General features: G+C 40.0%; 1 protein-coding gene across 2 annotated transcripts in view; it reads left to right on the top strand.

Annotated features, from left to right (window-relative positions):
• The first annotated feature begins 4,199 nt into the window (after window positions 1-4,199).
• The window catches only part of LOC119129424 (alpha-1,6-mannosylglycoprotein 6-beta-N-acetylglucosaminyltransferase B-like), a 38,337-nt gene continuing 21,291 nt past the window's right edge, over window positions 4,200-21,245 (top strand). The window contains exons 1-4 of one of the 2 annotated variants that reach the window (XM_037262694.1): window positions 4,200-4,401; window positions 4,475-4,633; window positions 6,909-7,021; window positions 17,802-17,952. In XM_037262694.1, the coding sequence (XP_037118589.1) occupies window positions 4,569-4,633; window positions 6,909-7,021; window positions 17,802-17,952 (329 nt within the window). In that variant the 5' untranslated portion in view covers window positions 4,200-4,401; window positions 4,475-4,568. Of the gene's footprint in view, window positions 4,634-6,908; window positions 7,022-17,801; window positions 17,953-21,245 lie in introns of both variants that reach the window. The other variant, XM_037262703.1, reaches the window with a different exon arrangement.

The raw sequence follows: 21,245 nt of genomic DNA, 5'->3' as shown, positions 1-21,245 counted from the left end.
CCAAAAATAGACGTCCAAAATAGGTTGATTTATAGACTTATAGATTTATCGAGAAATTGATAACTTTACTGGAGGATGGTGGTACTTAAAAAGCTTCACACCAGAAGGAAAAAGGGTTTTTTCATCAATTAGGTGTTTCAGAGACGATAACAAATGAGCTACTTCACACTACATGGGGAAAATATGTTGATTTATAGACCAAAAATAGACGTCCAAATTAGGTTCATTTATAGACCTAAAATAGACGTTTAAAATAGGTTGATTTATAGACCTAAAATAGACGTCTAAAATAGGTTGATTTATAGACCAAAAATAGACGTCTAAATAAGGTTGATTTATAGCCCAAAAATAGACGTTTAAAATAGGTTGATTTAAAGACCTAAAATAGACGTTTAAAATAGGTTGATTTATAGACCAAAAATAGACGTCTAAATAAGGTTGATTTATAGCCCAAAAATAGACGTTTAAAATAGGTTGATTTAAAGACCTAAAATAGACGTTTAAAATAGGTTGATTTAAAGACCTAAAATAGACGTCTAAATTAGGTTGATTTATAGACCAAAAATAGACGTCCAAAATAGGTTGATTGATAGACCTAAAATAGACGTCCAAATTAGGTTCATTTATAGACCTAAAATAGACGTTTAAAATAGGTTGATTTATAGACCTAAAATAGACGTCTAAAATAGGTTGATTTATAGACCAAAAATAGACGTCTAAATAAGGTTGATTTATAGCCCAAAAATAGACGTCCAAAATAGGTTGATTTATAGACCTAAAATAGACGTCTAAAATAGGTTGATTTATAGACCAAAAATAGACGTTTAAAATAGGTTGATTTAAAGACCTAAAATAGACGTTTAAAATAGGTTGATTTAAAGACCTAAAATAGACGCCTAAAATAGGTTGCTTTATAAACCTAAAATAGACGTCTAAATTAGGTTGATTTATAGACCAAAAATAGACGTCCAAAATAGGTTGATTGATAGACCTAAAATAGACGTCTAAATTAGGTTGATTTATAGACCAAAAATAGACGTCCAAAATAGGTTGATTTATAGACCTAAAATAGACGTCTAAATTAGGTTGATTTGTAGACCAAAAATAGACGTCCAAAATAGGTTGATTTATAGACTTATAGATTTATCGAGAAATTGATAACTTTACTGGAGGTTGGTGGTACTTAAAAAGCTTCACACCAGAAGGAAAAAGGGTTTTTTCATCAATTAGGTGTTTCAGAGACGATAACAAATGAGCTACTTCACACTACATGGGGAAAATGTCGAGACGAGTAAGAAAAAAAGATCGCAACCTAAAAGTAGGATGAATAAAAAGATAAGAGCCAAAACAGTAAACACATTATCAGATGAAAAATACAACAAGTAAAAAAAATGCACCACACTGTTTCCCTTCAATTAAATAAATAATAAAGAGAATCTATAGTCAATAAATTGACATTCAATAATCTTCAGCAAAAACTAGGCTGACCTGAAAGTGCTTCAGGTTTTTGCTGCTCTCCAATGTACTGTCACATTCCATAGTATGCCACCATCTAGTGGTGGACGGTGGAATTACCGAAAAAATAAACGTAATTACAAAAAAATTAGCGGGACTGTAAATCCAAAGCGCAAAGGTATGTCTCACTCGTGAGTCACACTAAGTGGTGAAACCATTACATCCACAGTGCAGCAGCAATCTTTACAAACTGTTATTGATTTTCCCCCCTTATTTTATCGTAACACAATGTAGCACATAGATCGAATCAGTCGCTCTTGTTCTTTCAATTTTCCACCCGCATCCAGCTGATGACAACGTTTCATCACAATTCTTTCTGAGAACCCAATTTGGTGAAATCTTTGCTCCGCATATTGCAATGTGTCACTTGGCAAGAACGTGAGGACACAGTTGGATGGCAAGTAGGGATGAATGCTTGTTGGCTGTGAAAGTGATCCAGAGGGAGGCAACTTGTACTCAGATGAGAAGCTGAAGTCATCCCTAATGGAGCGACTCAAATATTCCCGCTTCCTCCTTGTTTCGAGTTTCAGCACTGCCCTTTCCTGCTGTTTGGTTCCACAACAAAAGACGAGGCAGGGAGACGTGAAGTAGTAACTTTGTATGTTTCCTCCATTCTCCCCCTAGAGAAAGTTGGCACAGCAGCAAGTAGGGCATTCCATGCAGGAGAGGATTTTGGAGCTGTGGAATGTGACTATTTTACTCCCAAAGTGAGAGAGAGATGAGGATTTTCTCCTTGAAAACAAAAGCCAAGGGTGCGGCAAAGAAACTTGTATGAGAGTGGAGTTTCTAGTAGTTCCTTCATCTTACTACAAAAGAGAAATTTACAATCTACATTTTTTGGAGAGTGACAATGACTAGTTTCCAGCAAAAAAAAAAAAAGTTACTCACTGCACACTTTTCAATGTGTGCATGTCCAAATAGCATAGCATAGCAACTTTTAGTGTAATTCAACCATTGACTGTCAAATTGAGAGTTTTGGAACATAGCAAAGAGAGTGACATAAAAAGACAGCCTCGCCTTTTGTCTGTTTTGGCAGCAATTGTGTAAAAAATAGTCACAGTGCAGAGATGAGCTCTGTAGCCCGTGGGCAGACACATTGGGGGAGCTTGTCACCTCCCGAGTATTCTTTTCCACGCTTTTCTCACACAATGAGACGATGGCTCTGTCACTCACAGTGTCACTTCCATAAGGCTGTGTGTTTCCCGCAGGCCCAGCCCCTCATGCCTTTGGCATCCCTTCGTGATTTCAACGTTCAGAGGACTTATGCTGGGAGGGCTTGTGGTCTGTCAAAACAATCTGCTTGACAAAAAGTTCCTGCTGACAAGACAAGTGGGCTTAAGTGAGACATAGATGGTTCATTTTGTGGAATGCTAAAGAATCGCTCATGTTGATACAAATAAAATCAAATGCATTGAAAATGTCAAATCAAAGGGAGATACAAAATGCAAACAGGGCACTAAGGGAGTGTAAATTGTGAAAGCTGCCCGGCTAGATCTTCACATTAACGTTATGGAGACATAAAAAACTATTTTATCTAGACTGATGTTTATGGTTATTTTATATTGTGCTTTTCTTTGCTGTGGTAAGTCAAATTGGCACAGAGCGAGTGTGTGGCTCTCAGTCCTAACTGCGCACCAACCCACTAAATGAATTTGCATCCATGCGTGTGTGTGTCCGTGTGTGTGTGCACGCATGTGCGTGAGCGAGAACGTTTCAAACCACAGGAGGAGTCAATGGTGAACGTAATGAAAATGCAAATTGTCCTTCTGCTGTTGACCTGTGCTGTCAATCAGCATGGCGATAATTCGATGCAGACCAACTTTGTACAAACAGACCCGCTATCAACCCAGAGCGTGACCGAGTGTGACTTCCCACCAAGCCATTTCCTTTATTAGTTTTGGAAGAATTTGTTTTTGCCTCATTGTGATGTTTTTGCCTCCCACTTTCATCGAAACTTGTTTTTTTCCCCCCCGCCACGCTGTGGTTTTTGTATATTTGCATTCCATCACTTTTGCACAACTGCTGCTTTTCTTGTGTGTTGTATTTGCATTTGCAATTCAATGCCATCGAAATTCCAGTCCTGATGCTTTTAAACTGACTGCATATATTCCGGCCGAGGCCTCTAACGACCTCTAGATGCCGCTGTTGTATCCACACAACGGCGAACGTCGCTATCCGTGGTTCTGAAATCAATCCTGTCAGCAATGTAAAATTCGGACTATTTAACCAGACAATAACATGAAAACATATTGTGTTGATTTTTACGGTCATATATTTGAATAGTGTGATTCTGGTTGTGATTACTGTTAATATTGCTGTTTGTGATAAAAGTAGTGGCTGAAAAATGGACCAGCCGGAGCTGTTCATCAGCGTGTCGGCCCTGTGTTAAGGTAACCGGAAGTAGTGTGTACCGCGGATAAAAACAGCGTTGAGCCTTACAAAATAAAGGTATATAGATATTAAAGATTTCTTTTTTGGTGTTGTATGTGCTACATATAAGTATTAGTTCTGTACATTTGTATTTAATAGTTAATTTTGTGATTTACACCTTGCGACTTTGCGTAATTTAGCGTGACGCGTGTCCCGGGAGATTTATTGTGAAACAGCCTCCGGATAAACAGCGCATTCATAAACGAGCTTGACTCATGGCGCGAACAAATTGCCGGGAGCCACCGCTTGTCGGCACATTCTGCGGGGCTTCAGTGAGAAGTTAAAACCACCTCGTCCAGCGTTGCGTGGAATCGACCAGGGATGCCGCTGCGTTGAAGCAGACGCTCGCCAATTCAATAGACATTCAACGTCGCCATTTTCGTAAGGAAGTTAAGAAGGCGGGAAAAAACAACAACAACCTGCGGCGATTTCACTGGGGAGTCGCCAGGCTTCGCGGTAAGAAAAACGAAAAAAGTCGACAGAAACGGAAGAGAAAGTCCGGATAAAACTTTTCCACTTTTCCACCAAGGGAATTCTGTCTTAAAATCCTCTCATTGGAACATGTTTGGTCAGCACTTGCTACAAGCCACAACGTCCATGTCAGGGGTCGCTTGTTTTGGGAAATGACTGTCAGCACCGACGGCAAAATAATGGTCAGAAGATGGCTCGTGACGTTCAAGCCGTTCAGGTAAGGAGCACTTAACTTCAAATTATGTTTTCCTCTCTTTTTTTATTGTCATATTGTCCGGTTCGGATGGGAATCTTAAGATGGCACCCCATGAATTAGATGGAGCCACTTAGAACTACGTCTAACAGGCACTTCCAGGTTGTTGTTTTTTTGCTCAGGTGTGTCCAATGAATGATTACTTATGTTTTTATTAATTACTTTTTGGTTAATAATTGGTTATTATTGTACCCCAGTCGTGATCACCCATGACAGTTCATGTTAGTGCAGTGTATAGCAAACTTTTTATACATATACAAACCAACATTATAATACAGGCTAGAATATGAATAAAATAAAACATTCTTTCCCATCTATTATCTGAACAACTTATTATTAAATGAAACTGTATTACACAGGTAAAAAAAAAAGGAGAAACATGTCAAATAAAATGTACTTTAAAGTTAAGTACAACTGAATAAAGTTGATTGCCTGTCATGAAATATTAGCTGATCAGCTACTTGATTAATATTTGATGTGTTTGATTTGAAGAAATGGACTGCTTTCCAAATTTAATATAATAAACATTTTTCAGAAAACGCCAACACCTCCCCCATAGCTGGCATAACTCGTCTACTTCCCAAATCATCTGCCAAGAGGTCAAATCAGATAGTTGTGTATTTTTTAGGCAGCCAATTAGCCGATAGCGCATCTCCTCTCCTGATCCAGTTAAAGGGAGCAGAGCGCATTTACTCTTAAGCCTGTTAATTAACGTCTCGTTAGCGCAGGAGGAGCAAGGTCTAATCCTCTCGCGTCACCCACCTAACAACCCCTTTGCAAAATAGCTGAATAAATAATCAGAAGGGGAGGACGATCGCCTGAGGACGGCTTTGGAGCAGCGCCTCTACCCTCACTCCGGTTAAATACATTTTATACCTCTTTAACGCTTCATATTAACCTCAGTGTTGCACTTTTCAACATGCAAATGCATTAAATTCCAGATGCTCGTGTAGACCAATGAAATCAATTTTGAAAGTCTGGTTTTATGTGTAAAAGAGAGAGAGAGCTAAATCAATTGTCAGAATAGAATGAAATTCTCTCCTCATTAGTGCTGACCACTCATACATCCAACAATTCCAAGCTGTCCTTTTTTTTATTTCTAGCCAAAAAAAACAACAACTTGCTTTAAGGATTTTTACGACTTGGCCCGCCTTAGAACATTATCCTCATAAAATCACGACGCCTTATCCCTCGCGTATCATTTGGCATCCTTTTCATCCTTTTGGGTGAGCTGGATCAGTAAGTTTTGTGACTTACGGCTGTCATTGGGAATTTCTCCCTAACAAGACACAGTCACTCGTTGACCGCAAGCCCAGTACAAATAGACCTTTGACGGCTAAATATGTCATTGGGAGCGAATGACTTAATATTTACCAGTCCCATTCGGAACCTGCGACTTGTTTATCAGGTTGCATGGAAGCCTGTGTGTCATGAACAGATGTATTCCATGAAAAGCACAACAGCTGATGCTGCCAAGACTGTTAGAGCCCATTATTGGCCTCGTTTTTAGGACATGATGGCTCCTTTTTTACACTGCCTATTAAAGAGACCTTTTTTTCCCCCCTCCCTCTTGTGATGTTTATAAATGCCACTAACACTGAAAGAAAGGATAAAGTACATTTTCCACATTTACAGCTTCAGTGGAAGTATCAGCCGAGATGGCTGTTTTTTTTAAATATATATTTTATGCGACGTTAAACTGAGCCACGATAGTGATAGTATCAAGTTAAAATGAAAGTGATCGGATCCAAAATGGCTCCAATTTATTTAAAAAAAAAAATCTCATTATTATAGAAAAACAACAAATTCTTTATTTTTATGTCAATGCAGCCAAACGTTAAAATCATTGCATTTTTTTATTGGTTGTCTGGATGCCTACTTCGATGCTTGTTGAAATAGTGAGATTTTTCTTTTTTTTTTTTTTTTTTTTTTTTTTTTAAGTACAGCACTTGTATTTGCACATCCAAAAGTGTAACTTGAGTGTTTTTCTACTTGCGTGATTGTGTTTTCCACTTCTTGAAAAAGCTTTAGCCTTGTTATGTCAACCGTTGCCATGCCAACCTGTATTGTCTACATATAACCATTTAACCAGTTCCAATTCACCTTGTCTGTCTCTTCATTCTTTGCACCCCCGCCCCCCTCCAAAAAAAAAAAAATCCCGCTGTCTTACATAAAACTCCATTCACTAACTTCACTCCTTAACACGTCCCGCCTTGCCTGCGCTTTTGTGTGTTTGCAGGATATTCGTGGTGGGAATAGGCTTCTTCAGCCTGTGCTTTCTAATGACTTCTCTAGGGGGGCAATTCTCAGCCAAGAGATTGGGGGACTCCCCCTTCACCATCCGTACTGAAGGTATCGACGTGTGCTTTCTGTGTGTGCATGTGCGCGACGATGTTGTCGTATGACTAAAGAAGGGTACATGATTATGATCTTAATTGAGACCCCGTGACACACAAAAAGGGGGCATGTGTGTTCTTACAGTACGATCTCGCACGTTGGTCTGTCAGGTGAGTTCTTTTTTTTTTTAGCTTAATTTTTAAGTTTAATTTACACGTTTGTATCCCCCCCTCGGAAATGAATGGTAATGCAATTAATTTGTTGCCCAAACTTCTACAGTTTATTATGAAAATGATTTTAATTTTTTTACTTTGTGTAGGCATAAAAAGCAGGATGAAAAAGAATTTCCCGTTCGATGATCTTCAGTAAAATGAGGCCCAGTTTGAAATACAAGAAATAGAAAATGATATTGAAATATTGAATAATTCAAATTTAAAATTTACATGGCGTCGCGGTCAAACGTGTGGAATTATAATTTTTTTCATGAAGCTGAATCAATTTTGAATCCTGTATTAATTAACCCCCTACCATCCCTCCCTCATTGGATTGGTTTTTGAATTCCAACTTGGAAGTCAGCCACTGTCATTGAATAAATTGTGCTCCACTTTGGAGATTCCACTGTAATGGACTTAAGGAAGTGCAGACAGAGTATAAAAAAATCTGCTGTGTTTGTGTCTGTGTTTGAGAGATAATGGGACAGGAGGGTTTGCTTTGGGATTACTGCAGGTAATGCAAGTTTGTGTAAATTAAAAAAAGAATGCACTGATCAATAATCAACTGCTGGTGCCGGGCAGCCTGGGAAAGATGTTTTTTTTTTTTTTCTTTGCGTGACCCGCACGCTGCTTGTTCGCCACCTTGCCCATTGGCTGCGTGTGCTTAACCACGTTTGTGATGAGCTGGCGGGAAACTGCTGATAAAAGGGGCAATGCGGGACAAGATTGAGGCGGCCGGCCCATCCATCTGCCCGCTGAAAAACAACCGGTGCTTTCATTAAGCCTTCGCTCACCACTGCCTGCAGGGTCATTCCATGTTTGCATGTCATGTTTGCCACGTCTTCCGTGTAGTACAAAAGGAGATTACGTGCTTTTTCCAAATCGTTCGGCACTTTTGAATGCTAAGCTCCTTCATTTTACACTGATTTACAACTTATGTTTGCTTTGGAGCTTTGCACTAAGCTCATTGTTTTCCCACTGATTTCCTCCCCCCCGTCTACTTTTATGTACGTTCCAGATGAGGTAATCCTTTCAAAAGTTTGATAGCTGTTAAGAAAAAGAAATCTTCAATATTGTCTTTGAGGTTGAGCGTTTTGTTAGCTGAAATCGTCACAACAACAAAATCATCTTTTGATGACACGCTCATTTTTTTGTCCTAAATATGTATATGCATATATGGCTGTAGTGCTTGCCTTCCTCCGGCAGCCATCTTTTTTTCCAGCATTGATACTCTGTAATCATGGTAACCACAAACGTGTGCGCACTCTGCACTCTGCTCTGAACGGCGATGTGCTAAGCGAGATGTAAAATCTTCATTATTGTCTTTAATCGGTGTGCTCATTTTTTTTTTAATTTTTTTAAATCAAGTAGATGATTGTGAAAAAGTCCTTTCAGGGGATATTTGAGTCCTATTCTAAATCCAATGACCTTTAAGCATTTTGACAGCCAAATTACCATTGAAGTCCAAGTTGAAGTGCTAATAGAATGGTTCTGTTCCAACGCTTCCAACTCGTATGATGTCATGAGATATTTTTAGCCCTGGGTTTTGAACCTTCTCGACACAATAAAAACCTACATTTGTGTAAGGCTTACCGCCGTAATACGAGCCGCTTCGTAAAGCCTGGCGCTTGTTTGAGTATTAGCTGAATCCCATTGCCACCTCTCTCTTTCCCGGATTATCGGCTTCCATCTTCTCAAATCCTCGTCTCTCCTCTGTAACTCTCAAACTCGTCATTGGGCTGTGAGATGACACTGGTTCGGCGGCGGCGTGGTGGTGTAATAGGCGGAAAAAAAATATGATTGCATGCCTTGTCTTTTTTTTTTGTACACGTCAGTGATTAAGAGAATTAGATTCCTCCAGTTTATATTTCTCCGAGTCGGCAGATGAAAAGGAGATGGCATAAAAGGTGCGCTTTTATCTCCACATTAAAATGAAACCGACTCAAGGGAGACGTTAGCTTGATCAAAAGCTCTCCCTATGGACCTTGTTCATACTATGCACTCAGTTGAATTAGAATAAACAAGAAGCCACGACAAAACCTTTTAGCCTCAGCTTGACTCTTCCGACGCTGTTTGTTCTAGCTCAAGGCTTGATAACTCTTTGTGCCTCCCTGATGGGATGGAGAATCTAATTTTATTCTCCCCTCTCACTTATTTGTTCTTCTTATTATTTTGGAGCGCCAGCAGCTTGAAGATCTGGCTGTCATTTACAAAATGGGCAATAGATGGCTCAGAGGTGAACGTTGTGTTTGTTAATGTTGCTGTGCTTGGGCCGGACTTGCATTAAAGTCAGTCCTGTGGTCTTTTAGCTTTCTTCAGATTAGTCAGAGGAAGACTCATGCCACCATTTTACATTGGGGCCTCAAAGCTTTACTCGTCTGACCCAAGAGGACCTCGACACAGTCGACTCATTTACGAGCTGCGAATTGGTTATTTACCTTCGTTAACTTCTGCATTTTTCTGGGTTGCTGTATAAAAAGCACGGCCGACGACTGAAGGACAAAGTGGACCTGGCAATTTTCTGCTTTACAAGATATGAGCCGTCATTTAGCGGATTTGCAATTCTTCTTTTAACTTAGCTCATTTGACAATAAAGACTTGGACAAATAGGAAAGGAAAATTCGAAAATACTTGAAGCAAATTATCTAATTATTCCCATTTGAATGTTATTATCAAACTAAATATAAATCAAAGAGAAAATAATCTTTCCGTCTGCTATCTTAATGCTAATTCATTAGCATCTATATCTATCTATAAGTAGCATAGTAGTTTGCGGCATTTAAACAAAGTATGTTTGCTATTTAGAACACCTTGGAACATGGTTAAAAGCCATTATATATACGTATATATATATATTTTTTAATGACAACATTTTGCGTTGTAAAAAACAGTATTTCTTTTCACTTTGGCTAAGGTCTTCTTTCAACAGAGTTTGCTGTTTAGGTCACACCCCCGGCAAATCAGTCGAGCGCGTCGTAGCTGCCTTAATCTGTAGCCTTCTTTTATATATGTGTGTGTGTGTGTGTTTCCTCTCAAGCTGGCTTGTTCATCTCCATCACAAACTCCCCGCAGTGATGTTTCCTCCCCATCACTTCATGTAGAACAAATGTGGCATGACAATCTTCTACACGTTGCTGGTGTAAGGTGCATCACAAGTCACTCCGGGAGTCGGCGTTCTCAGTGCACTCGTAGCCTCGGGACCTTCTGCGTGGGTGGGTGCGTGCTGTTGCTTGTGTGCGTATTTCTGGATAACCTCACCCACCGAGGGCCAACAAGCTAATGGGTGTAGCGTGTTGGCTTGGAACGTGTTTTTCTATACAAAATGGCATCTTTCAACCTTTGGCAACTAAATTGAGCTAGTAAAGGAGGGTGAGTGTAATTGAATCTCGTCCCTCATGCTCATCATAAATGTCATTGTCACCTTTGGCTAATAGAAAGTGTTCCTGAGTTATGAATAAAAAGCTGCATCATTTCAGCAAGGCTGGTTAAATTAGCTGTGCTGTGATTGTTGACACGTACCCACACCATTTTTCTTCTTCTTTTTGTTAGGTTGAGGAGAACTTTTGCAGTGTCCCAATTATTTGGAAACTTATTTTTAATTGATGGAAAGTAGAATCTACAAAGATGCTAAATTGCGTGTTCACTCACCCTGACAGATTGTGCGACGCCATTGGTGACAAACATTTTGGGGCGTTTTAGAAGATAAATTGATAGTTTTGATTTAGGAACAAAGGATTGTTTTCCATTTTGCCCTTGTGAAGTTTGTTGAATCAATTGTACCGTTGCTAAATAAATCAATCAATAAAATGCCACGAGCACACGGTCAATACACCGCCGCTTTGAAGTTGAAATCTAATTGAGCACGTTTGTTCTTGTACGGCAGCTTTGAAGCAAGATGACGAGAGAAGGGGAACTCAATGACTGCCAGAAATTGCTCTGGGAATCCGAGCCCACGTTAACATAATGATCGAGGCATGCCAACACATTAGGAAGAGGCGAGAGCGGTGGACAAAGATGGAGGAGGGAATGTTGCTGACCTGACGTTTTAGCGCGGCGAAGTAGAGGAGATGATGTTTCCCAACAGTTGGCTTTGGCCGGCGACCAAACAGCTGTCGACGCAGCCTACATTTAGATCGGACGGCGCAAATGAAATATGGCGAAGTGACGACTTAGTGATCAAACATGACGAAACAGATTTCTTTTTATGAACGCAGATTAAAACAAGCCCCGCTTTGACCCCCCTGTCAATGTCAGCGGCAGTGCTGCCAGATGTGTGTTTGTCAGCAGCTTAAAGGCCACTTAGCACTGTTGACGGCGAACGTTATTGCAGATGACACCCGCTGCCTGTCAGAAATCTGCCCTTTAAATGTCTACCTTTTTATTTCGATCCGGATTTGGAGCAGTCGTAGTGTAGCGTACCTTTTTTTTTGTGTTACTGGAGACGCAAAGCATTTAAAGATTACGGTTGTCATAAATAAGAATGAGTCATAGGGTACAATGCGGTTGCTGCAGACAATGTCATTCTTAAAAAGTGTAGATTAGGTTATTCAGTCTATTCCGCAAGCGTCCAGATTTTTAATTGTCCCTCACAGTTTTGCTCTACTTTAGCCAACTCTTAACTCCAATACATATTCATGAGAACGTTGACCCAATTTCCCCAAGTTGTCAGCAGCATTATGTTCTTACCCAAGTCCCATTACCCGGGAAAGGCAAGTTTCTCCACAGCGCATTATATGGTATTATGGTTATGTGAGCTCTGAAGGTGACTGAGTATACGGTAATCTGCTGTCCAAACGACCTTTTCTTGTATCGTCTTTCGTGTCACTAGTTTTTTTTTTCCTCCATCAAGAATCGAGATGCATACGTGCAGCTTGTCCTTACCTTCTCCTGGGGAAAAAAAATAAAGGAAAAAAAATATTAAAGAAAATAATAATAATAAAGGGGGGAAACATTTATGTAGCTTGGGCAATATTTTTTTTTATTATTTGCAATGCCAAAACAAGTACATACACAAAAGACAAATGAAAGATAGGGTTGGAAAAAAAGTTTAAAACTATAAATACTGGATTTGATGATTCATTTGAAAATCAAAATCTTGCCAGAGGGTGATATTTAAAAAAACAAAACAAAAAAAAAACCCAATCCTTTCTATTCAATTTTTAATCACAGACTGTGCTGATTGATATTGTATTTACCTTTAGCGAGTCCTTTACAGCCCTCCTACCACAGACCTGGAAAAAGAAGATAGACGTGAAAAATAATACGAAGGGAAGGAATGATAGAGATAAAAATAACGAGAGTGAAAATGTTGTCGCGGCAGCATGCTGCACAAATCAAAGACAAGTCTATTCAAGTGTGAAAGATGCAAAGTGAGCGGCGCTAAGTCATATTAGAGCAATTTCTATCCCCCCCTCACCTCACCCATCTCATTCTTTGTTTTCTCCACATATGCCCTGAGAGACAGTTCCACTTCCTCCACGGAGCATTTCTGGAAATAGAATCATAGGCAGCAGAACACTTTAAAATTCAGTGAATACAATAACTGTGCTACCAAACAAAAACACTGCCACGAGCATGATTTTATCATGCTAGCTAAACCTATACTTGTTTCTCTTAACCTTTACTTGAAAGGTTCGTCTGACTGGGCATTTGTCAAGACCCAAAAACAAAAGTCATGCGTAAGGAGTTGAAACACGAAGGCCGCTCAAAGTCGAAACAGCTGCTACAAGTCGACTGTTAGAGAAATCTTGTGATAGCAGATAAGGCTTCAAAAGAAAGAAGAAAAATATCAAAAACATTTGAAACCACTCGCCCCCTCAGCGGCTAATAAACGGGTTCGCAGGGATTAAAAATTGACGACCACAGCACAAAACAATGGATTGTTTTCAGTTCTGGACTCCTCCCACTATGTATCAAAATGTTTCCGCAGTTTCCGCAATCAGCTTTACCGTTACGTTTTTTGTTTCAATCACCCCGCCATGAAAAAAACAACAACAAAAGCTGTGACGAGACAACCAAGGTTGTGTTTTGACAGCGGCAAGAGAAAATGACAATGTCAAACGTGATTGCTGAGAAGAAGAAAAAAAGCTGCCTGTAAAGCACCAGAGCTGTTTTCTCCCCAATCTAAAAGCAGGGCAAGCGGCCAGGCTGCCAATCTAAATGGAGATGGGAGCAAATGCACACTGCTCTTCACCACCCAGTCGCTTGAAATCACTACTAGCCTCTCCCGGTGCTACTCAATCATCTTCCAGTGTAAACACTTACTTGCACATCACACCCTCCACTGCATCCCAAAATCATGTCGCCATTGAAATCATAGCTTTGAGATTAGCCACTCGTCACACATCTGCTCTGGTCAACAAGCTGTTGATGTCTACGATTGTTACTGCATCTTGGCCATGGAAAGAAGAAAAAAAAAAATGTCACTGTCGAGGAAATGAGCCGATACCACCCGCAGGCATTATCTAGTCATAGTCCTCGGACACGAGACCGTTTTTCGTCTTTCTTCTGAGTAGTCATCAATATTTCACAAGTAAATCGTGCACGGCACGAGGGAATTGATAAATAATTCACCATAGCGTGGGACTGAAGCAGCAGGTGCAAGTCCGTATTTTGGTGAGTGTGAATGATAAAGCGACGGTTGCCAAATTCTAAAAGTTGCAAAGTTGATGTTGGATTTCTAGCAAGGAGAAAAAAAATCATTAATCAAAAACGTATTCCATGAGATGGTCTCTCTTTCCGACATTGCTGCTCTTATGTGATGACAATAAAAAGGACATTGGGTTACCAGGGCAGATGTGACATTTCCATTTAAAATCCGTTTATTTGAAACCACGGTTTGTCCTTCTTTTGCTTTCATCGTTCTTCCTTCCGCTCTTTCCTCTTCTAATCAAATTTCATTGATTGATAAAAAGCATTCTGCTGAATCATCTTGGCTATTACCCACCAGACTAAGAGTGATTTGGGGCTGCCATGGTAATGACAGACATCATTTTGACCCTCAGAAAAAATATTCCTTAACATTTCTGGAAATAGCCTTGGTTGTCTGTCTCAATGCTAACATGCATTTATGTGGTGGTTGATGGAAGGCAAGCCCCGCAGTGCCAGCGTGGGCGCTAAGTTGACGGACGTCGACCACACTTGAGGGTCAAGGCTGATGTTCGTCAGGCTTGTCTGCTTGCCAACATTCAGTAGGAGATTTGGGATGAAATGGTGAACCATTAAAAGAGGGATCTCAAACTCTGGCCGGTGGGCCAAATTTGGCCCGCAGTGTAATTATATTTGGCCCGCAAAGACAATTTGTGAATTGACTTTGTGTCAATACAAAAATTTCAAATTGTCTTCACTATTAAAAATAGAGATGTTGCTAAAAAAATGTTTTATCATTCTTTTTAAAAAAAAATGTTTTTACTAGCTTTTGATTTCAAAACTCGTTATTCATCAGTTTCTTGTGTAGCCTATACGGTATATAATACGAGACGTTCATCCATTTATTTGGGTTGACCGTCATAAAGGCCCTCCAAAGGAAACTACGATACGGCCCACAGCAAAAATGAGTTTGACACTCTGCATTAAAAACAATTTAAAAGCCAAGCCAAGCCTGAAAATGGGATTCTTTATTTAATCACTACCAAACGCTTGGCATTATCACTGATCCTCTTCTTGTGTTTGGTCTTGTTCTATTAGAACCCGGGCATGTGTCTTTCACCGAGTGCAGGCCCTAATGGCGACATTTCTATTTGCCTCAAGCCATTTGTGTGGCAAATAAAGAGGGAAAAAAAGAGGAACATATTCACCCACTCCTGCTGTTCTTTATCTAATGAACAGTGGAACTCCTGCGCCATAATTATTAAAGCGAATGCAATTTGGGATAATTGTATTGGTGCGCGCATGAGATGAGTTGCTGCGGAGATTAGAGTGCTAGTCGGGCCATTAAGTCTGTGTGCTAAAACGCGAAGACTTCTCGGGATTGGATTTATTGAGAAGACTCATGAGCAGCATGTGTTTTGATGCAAAACACTTGACAATGTTACCTCACTAGATCTCGGTTTATCGTTGGTCAGTGGTTTAATGATTTGATTTTGTTAGCACAGAAGTGGATACCATGCTGTAGAGCTGATGTTAGCTAACAGGCTAGCCGTTAATGATTTGATTTTGTTAGCACAGAAGCGGATACCATGCGCTGATGTTAACTAGCAGGATAGCCATATGTTATTATTATTTTTTCTTGCCAAATATGAGAACGTGAATGTGGTTCACTTGTAAGTCTGTGCCTGTAGAAATCACAGCTTCGCCATTTGGGATTCTAATATGAAATGGCCCAAAAATTATTTAAAAATACTTTCTTTTAGTAAGACGGAGGCAGCTTAACATGTTTGGGACACTTCCTGTTTCCTTCCTCAGAAGTGTTTTTCCCAAACGGTTTTTGGTGTTCAAATACATTCAAAATATGATTAAAATGCATGCTATCTTTAAAGGTGTTTAAAGTATGTGAAGGCTCCCAAAGTGAACACAATGTTTTGATACCTCTAAACCACAGATTTTCACTTGTAGTGGGAGTGGGGGGCGTTTAGGAACATATCCCATGTGTTGAACCGGCCTACTATGGCTTTTCTCTGAGCCCTCGACAAATATTTGAAATGGAGAATGGGGCTTTTGCAGAAATACAGCCGCCTTCTCGGATCTGCAGCTTGAAGTTGCAAAGACACAATGACCTCGCTCGCCGGTTAATTTAAAGGCGTCGGCTCCTGTCGAGCAGGCGGTCCTGTCAGTATTCATCACTTTGCAAACGGCATTCTAGTCACATGAATATGCAAACATGCCCCCGGCCAATCAAAACATCAGCCTGTTGTGGCGTGTGCGTTTGTGTGCGTGTGTGTTGTTGGAGTAATTCACTCAGGTTGACGCTCCGAGCATCCTTGCATAGCAAATGGTTTGAGTGTTTGCTTCAAGACGAAATAGCTCAATTTGGAAAGACAGAACCCTGTTGCTAACCAAAACAGCAGTACTGAAACACAAAAGGTGTTCCAGCATAGTAGTGCACTCAATTTGATCTCAATCACCTCGAGACAACGTGATCAATATTTAAATCAATGTCATGTCCATCCAAACTTGAACACATACACACTGTCACTAATAGCTCAATACCTTTATACTTTTGTTGACCCTTAGTCTATTTGTCATAGATTAAAAAAAGAAAACACTTTCAAGGTTGTGGCATAAACTTATTTTTAGTTTTTGTTTTTTTCCCATTGTGTTGTCTCTTTGTGACATTTCAATTGCACTAAAGCAATGATTCGCCGTGCAGTCAATAATAATAATAATAATCTGTTAATGGAGATGATAATAATAATAATAATCAATAATAATTCTAAATTAATAGAGAATCAAAGAGTAATGTGGACAGTAGCACTTGCGCATATAAACAGTCGCACTCACTTTAGTCACCCATTTCGACACACTAAAAGTGTCCTGTTCACGCTTTACAGGCCTCTGGAGCGATGAAATGTGCAGAGGCTCTAAATATTCAATCCAATACGGTGGAGAAAACAGGCCACGACACAGCTGCATGTGTGTGTGTGTGTGTCTGTGCATGTAGACTTATTTTAGCCTGTGCAACAAAAAAAAAGAACATAAAATAGAATGCCACTAGCCCATACCAATATTCTACTTTTAAACTCAAGCAGATTGGTTCCTGAATGAAACTGCAGTACTGCTTAAATAAAATATTTGATTAATTGGTGTGAAGCGGGACTTCAAAACCTTCCTTCCAATTTAATTTTCTCCTTCTCAATCTCTGCCGGTTCCAGGTGACATTTCAGCAAAATTGGAACTACCGGGCAATTATTTTTATTAATGTATGCATCCATTAAGAGCGGCAATTTTAACTGAAAATGTTCATTATGAATGGCCTATGCGATTATAATTTTTCTATACGTCCTCTCAAGCTGCGGGTGATCACACCCACTCAATAAAAGAATATGCGAGACTTTTTTCGATGCGATTGGTTAGCAAGAATATAAATATATATTTTTTTGCTTTCACTCAACAAGGCTGAAATTATAGCCCCACTGACCTTGAAATATTTCAACTCTTCACTAAAGAGGACACTTGTTTTTGTTTTGTTTTTTAAATCCCATGCTTGTCTTCCACACGCGACTTGTGCCCAGACTCCATTTCTCAATCCCAGCAAGCGGAGCGTTTATCCCAGTATGCACCCACGACTACACGGGAGGCCCTTCCCTCACATAGGGCACCCCGCCGTGCAAAGTGAGGTGATAGAAATAATTGGCTCTTGCACACAAAGCCTCCGCATAATTAATTCCTGGCATTTCATACAAGCCTCATCTCTATATCAAAGGGAGAATTGGTAAGCTCATATTCAGATTTCACACTGGATGGAGTGCGTGTGGTTATCTGGCCTTTTTATGACAAGTTCGGACAATGCTGCGGGCACGGGAAATGACAGTTCTGGCTGGTTAATGACCCAAATTCAACTTGGTGACAGCAAAAGAATGACCGTGGATGTTGTCTTTGTTCCTTTGAGCCCGCTTTTGCATCTTTGTGTCGGTGTTTCTGCTCAGTGCTGGGAGGTGTGGAGTCACGTGGCGTGCTGAGGAAGATCAGTGACATGCTGGAGGTGATTCTGAAACGAATGGACAGCCTGGCCAAGTTGGACAACGCCACCGCCGCCGATACGAGACGCCTGGACGAGCTCAGCTCTGCAATCAACAAGTACGAGCTCCGTTTTTGTTTTTTTTCTCATCGTTCTGTGGCAATGATTTTGAAAGAGCCAATCAGACGTCACGCAGTTTCTTTTCTTTGATAACCAGAGCAGCCTGACCCCAAATTTCCAAAATTAGGTTTCTTGTCTGTCTAGTACGCATAACTGGAAAACCAAACAGGGAATCGTTTTTGCGATACATGCTAACAGCGACATGAGCAAACAATTTAACAGTTAAAACTCGAGCTGAGATTTCTAATTTTAATTAAAAATAGAAAATAAATTAAATACATAAAATCTTTTGGAATAATAAAAACATTTAAATAATCTTTTTAGTCAGTAGGCTGAAAAGTAATAATCTCAAACAAAAATACTATATAATGACAATAAAGCCTCAGCGCACCCGAGCCCATCACCTTATTGTGCTCCAATTCTGCCTTCTCATCGTCTTTTAATTCCACGCGCCCGTTTGCATTTAAACAGCCTAAAACTGGCGCTCCATGCTGACACAATCTCCCACGCATCCCCAAAACCTTGTTAAGTGATCATGGATAAGCTTTCAGCTTCACATCGGCGCTGAGGCACTCAAACGGAAGAATGGAGCAATTAATACAGTCTGGCATCGGTGTTAACTGCAATCAATGTCTACTAATGGACTATTTAATGCGGAGGAAGCACAGTTGCTCTTCGACCAGGTATGTGGAAATGTGCTTGTCACCGTGTGCGCATGGAACTGTTCAAAGGAATCAATATGTATGTAGTAAGCAAACGAGAAGGGGTAAAAAAAAAAAAAAAAAAAGGTTGGTGGATGATATCAAATTGGGGTCAAACACACCAAATCAATATTGTGCGTCCATCCCCAGAGTTGCTACTGGCCTAATCACGTTTCAGCTCCGATAAATACATTTGAATTTCTATTGACGATAGTTAAGTCAGCGTTTTCATTTCTATAATCATTTGCTTGGAATTTATACTGACCCCCGGTTTGTTTTTATTTTGAAAACGCAGTTCAAAATGTCACCATCATAAAATACAAATAAATCATATTTTTAAATATATTTAATCATATTTTTTTGCTGCTGCATTTTACTATAAAGTGTCCATTAGAATTTCCATCTTCTATTGACCCAAGCTGACTTTTTCCTCAGCTTTGTCCCTTTGCAACCATCCTAATTTCGTATGCATAGAATTGGCCTGTTGTTGCTGAACTCACAGAGAGTAGTTAAAACACATAGAAAGGTGCCATTAAACACACCAAATGCATTCCTCTCTTTTTATTTTTCATTCCGCTGTGTTTGATTTGGACCTAAAAATCCTATAGTAAAAAGGTCCACTTCCACGTTCCACTGTAATGATCTTCCATTAGTTATACTCCAACCAATGCGTTAATGAATTCAGTCCGAGCATGCGACCAGGGCACCGACAGCGACTTGATTGATATGCAGCTTACAGAATTAATGTCCGCACTTGGACACTCAAGTCTCAAGCGCACGTTTACTAATACTCACAGAAAAGGGAGAAAAAAAAATGGAGCAGTCAGGCACACGTTTCCCCAGAAAGATGCGCTCGTGCCGGCCGGGCGAGAGTCTCATCTTTGGCTTGAGCTTCACGGCGGCTGACACGGCGCCGTGTAGCGGCCAATTGGATGGGATTTCTGAGGCTGCCCGCTTGCGAGTTACCCACAGGGCAGTCAGTCATTAGGGCAGGAAAGAACAAGGGAAGAAAAGCGGAGGAGAGATAACAATGACCAATGGCGCCACAATAACATTGGCTTGACTCGCTGGATTTATTATTATTAGTTCGGCATGTTTGTCCTGCGGGATCTGCTCTCTTTGACTTTTTTTTCGCCGATTCTTTTTAACTCGCTCACTAACAACCTATTATCCAATATGTTTTAGGTTTCTAAAGAATTTTTTTGGGGGACGGACACAGTTAAAAGTGGAAATAATCTGTTTTATGGTCAAATAGTAAACATCAATGTAAAATATTTTCTTGAAACTAAAGTACAATAGCTAAAATTAGAAAAATAAACGTTTTATACATTTCTTAGTCGATGTACGGTTTCAGCGATTGTCTTTAAAAATGAATTTAGGAACAAATCTGTGATTTCACTTTGCAGGGACTTTACAAAACGAAAAGAATAATATGCAGAATATATACCCACGCACGCAGTATTTACATTATAAAATGTAAAATGGTCGTCTCTTCTGCACACATTTGAAAGAAGTAGGTTGTGTCGTGAGTGATACGGGTAGAAAATCTCTCGTGCTGGATGGCGTCCAGTGATGCGGTACTGCCCAACCGACCATCCTCTCGGCCTTAAAAGGATGAGCTCATTAGATGAGAGAGAGCGGATGTGGGGTGGGGCGGCTTTTTTTTATTTAAGTCGAATACGAGAAGGCATTTTCATCTTCTATCTCCATAGAGACTTTTCTTATGCTCATTGATTTCCTATTTCTCCATCTTCTTTTTCCTCATCTACTCCAACGCACGTTCTCATTCTCCGGCTCATCTTGATTTGTTGTTGTTGCTGTGCTCTAGTTATAAAATGCGCCTGGCTTCATTGGCCGCCATGCAGCTGTTCCAAAAAATGCTCTCGCATTCTTTGATGAGCGTAATTTGTCGTTTGAGTCCAACCCCGTTGTTATCCTCTAAATGAAAAGGAAGAGGGGCAGTTTATTGTTGTGCCCTGTGGTGCTTTGCTTGCTGATGCTCGATTCGCTTCCTATTTCGTGACTGCTTTTACGCAACATGCTCGCTCGGCATGGCTCGGCATCATAGGTAGTCAGTTTTCTTTGGAGGGCCGTTATGACTGTCGACGTCTTATATTATAGGCTACACAACTAATGAGATACTAGTACAAACAGTTCAAATATTTTAAAAAAGCCAAGTGGTAATAAAAATATTAGCAATATATCAATATATATTTTTTAGGAGTGAAAACAATTTGTAATGTTAGCATTGACACTGTCTTTGCGGGCCACATAAAATGATGTGACGGGCCGTATCCGACCCCCGGACCTTGAGTTTGACACCTATGTGTTAATCGGGTTGTATCACTTTTATACACGGTTGCTACATTTAAAAAAAAATATGATTTCTTCATTGGACGGTTCATTTACAGAGCACAGAAGATCATTATTTTTTTTCCTCATAATATAATGCTGTGCCAGTGCACCACTTGGACCAGCTGGGGGAAAAAAAAAATCTAAATTGGTGATTAAATTTGGTGAGCAGGGTTGGTAGAAAATAGAAGTTAATAAAGGAACGTAGTTTAAAACTGTATGGAGCTTTAAAAATGTGC

The sequence above is a fragment of the Syngnathus acus genome, chromosome 1 (assembly GCF_901709675.1).
Source record: "Syngnathus acus chromosome 1, fSynAcu1.2, whole genome shotgun sequence".
In the NCBI taxonomy this organism is placed as follows: Eukaryota; Metazoa; Chordata; class Actinopteri; order Syngnathiformes; family Syngnathidae; genus Syngnathus; species Syngnathus acus.
The sequence above is the reverse complement of the archived record's forward strand: the minus strand, read 5'-3'. Positions and strand labels throughout refer to the sequence as shown.